The following is a 7,721-nucleotide window of genomic DNA, read 5'->3' as shown; positions in this document are numbered from 1 at the left end:
TTACCTGCAATACAAATTTACAGTATTACTTCTTATCTTGTACCGAAGTATTTAGAAAATGCTGAAATGTTTCAGTGTTTTTCTGGTTATTAACTTCATACCATCTCCTGTGGTTTTTCTAGAGGCTAACAGGGCAAGAATCTGATAATCTTGAGACGCTGGGGAGTCTGGCTTTAGATGAATCCAACCAGGAAAATGAAGAACTTAACCTTGGAGGTGATGCAGACAGCACTTCTTCAGAAGGGCCATCACAAGTGTCCTGTGGCTTAAAGAAGGGTGTATCAGATCTTGCTTCAAGAGAAGGAAATTACTGACAACTGTGAGCTTAAGTAGGCTTATGTATGTGGATTCTTTTAATTGCAGGCTTCCCCTTGAAAGGATATACTAAATCTTCTCAGGTATAGAAACTCTTGTGGGAGCGTGACAGTGGCTTTTAACTGAAATGATGTAGCAGGGAGTACCTCTATACTGCTTGTAAAACTTCTTACAGGCTGCAGTTAGTTGCTTGTTTAAAATGCAAATACTGTGTATTTCAAACTGTGTAAATATCAAATGGTTTGACATGATGCATGAGAACTGAGAAATAAATTTTTTGCCTTATCAAAGTAGTGTCTGGTCTGAGTTGAGGAATGGCTGGTTCTAAGCTCCACAAGTCAGTCGTGGCTACTGTAGGTGGATGGTGTTAGTGTTTTTAGGAGGACTGTCTGGGCACTTCTGAACTCCCTTGATTTATGAACTCCCTTGATTTACTCTCCAGAATTCTGGAGAGCAGAATGGTTTGAGGGGACAGGGGAAAGCAAAAGCTTGGGGCTGGGGGGAGGGAAACCTTGAGTGCTGTTGGTGAGATGTAAGCTTTACTGAATGGATAATAAGACTTGAGATTGATCCTAGAGTTTAGTGAAACTTGCTTTAACAGTCTTACATTGTTGCCTCTGTCTTTAAAGGAGCCTTTTCCAGGATGTGTGGGTGAAGATAAGTCCAGCTGCCTGAGAGCTATAGTGGCTAACCTGAAGTTAAAGCATCCTTGCTTTCGTCCTTGCAGCTCAGGCTTGTGTACTCAGCCTCTCCTAACTGTGCTGAGAACTCAATGGGGAAGAAGTAGCCATGCTGCAGAGCTGTTCTAAAAGGAAACTTGCTTTCTGCTTTCAAAGTACCGTTCTTGGTATTTACCAAGGGACGAGGTGGTATGTTTGCCAATATGGTGTTTACGAATGTTTCTCTTGTAAACACTTAGAACTTGGAAGTGTTTACATGAACAAAAGGTACATCTTAAAAACTTTGGAGGACTTTATCTATACAGGAAATAAGTATTTCCAGCTCCAGGTGCTGAGGTATGAGGGAGAGCAGTGCAAGCTTCCTAGTCCTGGGTGGAACGTTGGCAGTTGTTTGGTACCCTTCCCTGGACAGACTCTAAAAGAAGGTGGTGGCAATTGCGATACCTTGTGAAGAGCTTAATGCAGAATGAAATGCTGCATGACTTTCAGCAGGCTGAAATAATCAGGGATGCTAGTTAATGGGTTCCTATCAGACCTTGCCAAAACAGGTGCTTCAGGGCATGCATAAACACCTGCAGAACTATGAGATTGATATCTTTAGGTTTCTTCTGTATCTCCTTGTTTCCATACAGATGTCAGTTAACACCTGTCCCGCAACAGATTTAAATGGGAATGTTGGAATCACTACAGGAGTTCTGGTTTTCATTTAGTCTTGAACCTGGTAAGCAAGGTTTTCTCAGAGCCATAAAAAGGCTATAAAGCTCTCCTGCACAATTCCTTGGCCAGTTTGATAAGGTCAATTCAGTAGAGGCAGCCCTTGGAACTTCTTTTTCATGTTTTAGTGTTTTCTAATCACTACAACATGAGCTGTAATGCTCGATATAATGATTGTTGGAATGCTCTGAACCCAGTGCTTGCGTGCATCATCTTCATCTTAAGTTTGTGTCTCATTTGCATTGAAACAGCCAAGAAGGATGTTTACTAGATCTAAATCATGTGCTGTTTTCTGACTGTAAGCAACAAAGGAAAGGTGGTGACTGAGTGCTTGGATCCTTCCTTGTGTTGATAAGGACTTAGTAAATCTTTCATGCCATTTGCGTATTCTGCACACCATGCAGTGTCTGCCCAGCCTGTGATAGAACACCTCTTAGTTTCAGAACCACACAGATCAGTTAGTAAATACAGCACACTTGCACTGGAGTTCTCCAATGCCTGCTGTGGTAATTCTCAGAGAGACTAGTTTTGTGATTGGAAAGAAAACCAGACTGTGTGAGAAGACCAGCTGCAAGACGTGAACTGTGGTTTGGAAGCTGAAGCTGTATGTGTTCTTTGTTGCAGATGTATTGGATCTTGGTCAAGTAATACCTCCCTGTTATACCAGATACACTAATGTATAGAAGTGCTGTCAGGAGGTTTGGCGTTTCATATCCAGCTAAATTACAGAGAACACTGTCATGCAAAATGAAATTATCAGCTCTGAGACCTAACTAGATAAGGTGATTTTGCTAAGTAGTAGTAAATACCTTTGTGCTGCAACATGACCAGCATGCTATGCTGACTCTTTCTCATTGTACAGCCTGTGGCCACAGTTTTATCTTTCGCTGATGGATCTTAAAAGTTTCCCAGATGTGGGATGCGTCTACTGGGTCCTGGCACTTTTCCACAGAGAAATGTGCATGCCTTGAGGACAGAATGTCAGGTATGTAAGACTGAAGTGTTGTGAATCTGGATGTGTTTCAGGAAGGAACCGCTGTGCCTGGACTAGCAGAGACAAGCATGGGGATGGAGGGGGCTCGTGTGGGGAAGAATGTCTTAACTGGAACACAAGCTCAGCAAAAATAGACATTTCAGTGTAAAAGTCCACTGTATTTAAGACAATGCACAGAGAAGTGAATTAGATTGTAGTAACTCCTTGGCTGGACAACTAAAATCACTTGATGTTTGGTGCTGTATTGCTTACCTAAGTGATGTGTGCTGCAGCTTACTTTGCAGCCTGTGCACAGATAAAAGATACAGTGAGCAAATGATAAGGGTTGAGGAAATGATAATAGAACTCTATTTTCTGCTGCTTTGTAGATCTGCCAACTGATTGTGATGAAATGTTATTGGTTGTGTTCAAGGCCAACCCCCCCAGCGACAGCAATATCTCTGGGGCACCTAAGCCAGCTGAATAGGAGCGCTGTGGATCTTATCAGGTAGGATTGCAAATCAGGGTCCATATATAGGATATACAGTCCAGCAATCCTACAGACTTCTAGTTTTGAATGTTTTGAGTAATGATCAGTATATAACAGCAAAGCTACAATAGATGGCTTTTTGGAGGTGTGCTGGTTCCAAGAGTCATCTTATGGATGGCAGCGTGAAGCTCTGGGCAGGTAGATTGGGCAGAAACATCTCAGATTCCTGCTTGATTGAAGTTCTTAAACTCAGTGTGACTTTTTCTTCTCACTATGTTGTCACAAATCATGTTAGGACAAGACTTTTTGTTTTAGAAGAAGAGTAAATAAAGCAACACTAATGCTTAAAGTTACCTCAGGCCTTTATACATCTATATGCCAGGTTCAAGCTTGTCAGTACCACAATGGGAACTGAACACTGAGTCTCAGTGTTTGCATTCCGATTTCTATGAATTTCCTCATTGACTCTGAGGGCACAGTTTTCTCATACCTGTTTGTTACAACATTTCAGTTTACTTCTTTTTTTAACGTGCTTTTGTTCACCTTACAGAGATATAACTAAGAGCAGTCACTTTCAGTATTGTTTCATCCCTCTATTTTTCCTCCCTTTCTGATTTGCGTGTCTATTTCTGCTACTAAATCTGCTTGCTACTTACTTTCCCTTGGCCAACAGAAAAAATGAACTTGCAGCAGTTGTGTATACTAAAACACAAGCTAGTGTTGTACCATTTCTATGCTGTGCAAGATGTTGCAGTTCTCCTTGCCCTTACGCACACTCTTTGCTTTGTGTATTACTTGCTTACACAACTGTTAGATCTTAACGTTCATCCAAGTCTTCATATGGTATGAAACAAAAAGTATTTCTTCACAACAGGTAATTTAGCAAGTAATTTTGCACAATTTAGCTGAACTTTTTTATATCATAAAATCTTGATTGTTCAGGATTGAAGAGACTAATATTCCTTATGAGCTTAAGCTTATGAGCCTAAACTTAAGCTACTAACTACCTTTCCAAGTAGGCAGTTCCTACTGAGCTACCTACAACAGAGGGGGGTGATTTCCATGGTAGTTTGAAGGTGATGTGAGCCTTACTATGGAGAGGATACCAGTAGAAAGAAAGACTTATACATATGGACTGATGTGCTTAGTACTTAAAAAATAATCTTTATTATAACTTAAATGTGATAGGAAATAAATGCCACAAAACTAAAGGGGGGAGGAAAAAAAAAAGCAGAGGTCAGTACAAAAGAACACCTTGAAAGAACTCAGCTGATGGGACAGGTGTGGTACAAAAACCAGAACATGGTTATTTCACCTCCTGTATAAAGAGTCTACGTCCCTCAGTAAACAAGTAAGCATTTTGAACTGTACAAAATGTACCTTTTTAATTAAAGGAAGAATATATATATTTATAAATATACAGATATGTACATCGTTGTAACATTCACAATAAAAAAAAAAAGACAAAAACCAGAACAACTTCTGTCTGCCAATGTGTTTGGCGCTCAAGGCTTCCTTTTGATGTGAATTGTTTGCAATCTTTTCTACGTAGTCTATGCAAATATAGATACTATAACTGACATCTAAATATCATTTCATGCATAATGAACACAGTACAGGAACACTCTTCTGTTAAATTCTGTTCACCTCCTCTCTTCAGGCTCATAATCAACAGCTTGAAGCACTGTCTTTCATTCTTGCAGTGGGGGAGCAAACGCATTCACTTCACACTGTTTATTACTGCCTCTGAGGTTTGCTTTAGTTTGTTTCAGTTCTTTATTGAAGTCATTCTATGGAAGCTATCCTCTGCTAATTACAGTATATGAAATCCAATCCTGCTTGCAACTTGCAGGACAGAATGGCTTTGGGGACTCGTGCAATTAGCTGTATTCATTGCTACTCCTTGGAATAAATAAATGCACTTTACCTTTTCATTTAGTTTTTTAAAACCTATGTGGTTATTTGATTCCCCCTCACAAATCTCTGGATTAATGATGGTTCTTTGCTGGAGGGTGAGAGCAAGGAAATAAAAGACCAGTAGAGGCATTCAGAATGAGTCACTGAAGTGACACCTCCCGGGGCTTGCATCGTGCTGCTTCTGGAGGCAAAACTTGAAGAAACTCGCTTTGTATTTCATTACAGAGACAGCACGGCGGTGTTCTGGGCAGCTGGAGTGGTTCTGGAAGCACTGCAAGGCAGCAGGCGCTTGATTCGGCGCTGGAGAGCAAGCTGCTTTGTGGTTCTGCTCGAGTGGCCTCCTACTCATCCATTTCAGATACACATCACGTGTGTGAAGTTTTCATGACCACTTCAAGGAAGTAAACGTAATTAATGCTCAGCAAAATATACCAAGATTCTAAAAACTCACAGAAATTTGCCGAGACTGAGTAACTCCAATTGCATTATTTCAAATCAACCAAGAAAGCACTGTTCCTCAACATCCGCCTGTTCCATCATGTGCTGCAGAGAGGAGCCAACAGCAACAATTTAGCTGTGTTTAGATTTCGCTTTTCCTTAAAATGTTGGTGAATTGCTACATTTTGGGACACTCCTTCCAAGTCTTCATTCTCCTTCCCACACTTAATGGCAGCTCCATCCTTCTTCTGTGGCTGTTACGCTTAGGCAGGTTCTTCTAGAAAGCTGTGGCAGATTCAGTTCCCCGGCGACTTCCAACTCTTACAAATTCCCGGGGGAATTTGTCCAGCTGTTCATAGGCCAGTCTCCCATCTTCACCTGAACACAACATGATAAAGCATCATAGCAACCCGTATCATTACCGTACAATATCTAAACTATTGGATTCCCGGTGGCGCAGTGGTAGGAATGCCGCGTTGCAACAGCGGGGCCCAGGTTTGAATCCCGCTGTGGTGCAAGTGGTAGAAGTGCCGCTCTGCTACACAGAGGCTCGAATCCTGGGGGTTGAACTCGATGATCTTTAAGGTCCCTTCCAACCCGCACGAGACTATGATACTATTAGAAGGTAACCAGTAACTTCTTTCCCTCTTAACATTTCTGATGTTGTTCAAGGAGGAGAGGTTCCACTCCTGTACACTTCTAAGAACATATACTTTTAAACTGTTTTTGTGTAATTCAGGTGCTTTACATGTATTTCTGCTCAAAAAGAAAACAAAATGCTGCTGTAAAGCAGGCAACTCACCAAGTGAGAGCAGGGTTTCAGAGGCTACTTTTCTAATCTCTTCACTGTCAGACTGGCAAAGCATGACCAGCATTTTAATGCTCTCAGTAGCCTGGAAATTAGAAAAAAAGAATCATATTAACACCACCTGTTATAGTTTGATTTCAGAACATCATATAGGAATATTGACCACCCTCTGTGTTTCCTTTCCCGTTCACAATGCACATGGAAATACCATCTTGTGTCCTTGGCCTCATCTTATAAAGGCTCACAAACCAAACTGTGTGACAACATGCACATCCCTCTGCCCCGTCTGTCTTCATGCAGGATGAGAAGGGCTCCTGCTCCACTAGCTTTGGCTAGGAGATTGTGCAGGGGAAGCTGCTGGAGCACCCAGCTCACCTTTCTGCAGCACTAGCACGAGAAACCCCACGTCTCAAGCTTCGTGCAGGAGAAACTTTCACTCTGCTCTAAGTCTATTGCATGGAATGCATTTATTTATTTATTTTGCTCTATCCAGTACCAGTTGAGCTCGCAAGCAACTGTTTTACCTTTCTTTTATGGGAAACAGTGCAGAAATGGTACCAGAGGTGAGCTGATAACACAGCATGGCCAAAACTTCCTCTTACAGTCTCTCTGTGCAGCGTCACAACTGAGCTATCTATCTCTTCTACTGCTGCAGTCTGCACACATTATAGCTAGTTTTATCCTGGAAAAGGATTATTTTCTTCCTCTCCTTCAAAGCAAAGCTTCTAAAACTGCTTCTAAACTGTTTCCAAACAAGGAATCTGGGAAGTGATGTGCAGGAATGCAAAACAAAAGCAGTACTGCTGCTGCTATCACAATTTCTATTTGATCATCCTCACCTTTCAGACGTCCTTTCTTTAAAGTAACACCAAGCACCACAACTAAACTCCTTGTCTCTTACCTTGAGGTATCTTAAAGCCAGGCAGGCTGCTTTCTGCAGCTGGAGGTTGGGCTGGGTTAACGCTTCACAGTAATAAATCAAGGCCTGGAAAAAGATAAAGAGGAATAGCCATGAAAAAGTCCATATCTTTGTGGAGCAGCAGGCTGGAGAGTGGAGTCTGTCACAAATGGCTGGAAGTCAACCTCTAATTTCTTCTCATTCCTGTTCTCTAATCTCTTTGATTTCTGTGTTTAAACTGCCTTTAGCATCTGTACTAGACTCACATCGTAGGTGGGAGATCTCAGTTGCCAGCTTCCTTTGGGAAAATAAAAGGTGACCTACATCTTTGTGTGCTGATGATGCTGGGGACTTGCCTTCCAGCCAGGCTTAAGGTAGGCTGGCACAAAAGCCAAGATGTGGAAGATAGCTGGAGAATTCAGTACTTCCTAAATATGTGCACGATCGTGCCTGTTTAGTATAATGACAGGTAGAATCACATTGACATA

The 7,721-nt window shown here is 41.6% G+C and overlaps 1 protein-coding gene and 1 long non-coding RNA gene across 4 annotated transcripts in view; one reads left to right on the top strand and one right to left on the bottom strand.

Moving 5' to 3' along the window:
* Nucleotides 1-7: 7 nt before the first annotated feature.
* On the top strand, nucleotides 8-4,391 carry LOC116652935. The gene is made up of 2 exons (XR_004306167.1): nucleotides 8-2,694; nucleotides 3,072-4,391. It is a non-coding gene; the product is annotated as an uncharacterized LOC116652935 (long non-coding RNA).
* RIPOR2 (RHO family interacting cell polarization regulator 2) overlaps nucleotides 4,317-7,721 on the bottom strand; it is a 49,018-nt gene continuing 45,613 nt past the window's right edge. For all 3 annotated transcript variants that reach the window (XM_015855159.2, XM_015855158.2, XM_032442610.1), the window contains 3 exons: nucleotides 7,237-7,320; nucleotides 6,330-6,420; nucleotides 4,317-5,905 (listed from right to left, as the gene is read on the bottom strand). In XM_015855159.2, coding sequence (XP_015710645.1) covers nucleotides 5,805-5,905; nucleotides 6,330-6,420; nucleotides 7,237-7,320 — 276 coding nt within the window. In that variant the 3' untranslated portion in view covers nucleotides 4,317-5,804. The remainder of the gene's footprint in view (nucleotides 5,906-6,329; nucleotides 6,421-7,236; nucleotides 7,321-7,721) is intronic.

The sequence above is a fragment of the Coturnix japonica genome, chromosome 2 (assembly GCF_001577835.2).
Source record: "Coturnix japonica isolate 7356 chromosome 2, Coturnix japonica 2.1, whole genome shotgun sequence".
In the NCBI taxonomy this organism is placed as follows: domain Eukaryota; kingdom Metazoa; phylum Chordata; class Aves; order Galliformes; family Phasianidae; genus Coturnix; species Coturnix japonica.
This window is presented reverse-complemented; position numbering and strand designations above follow the sequence as displayed.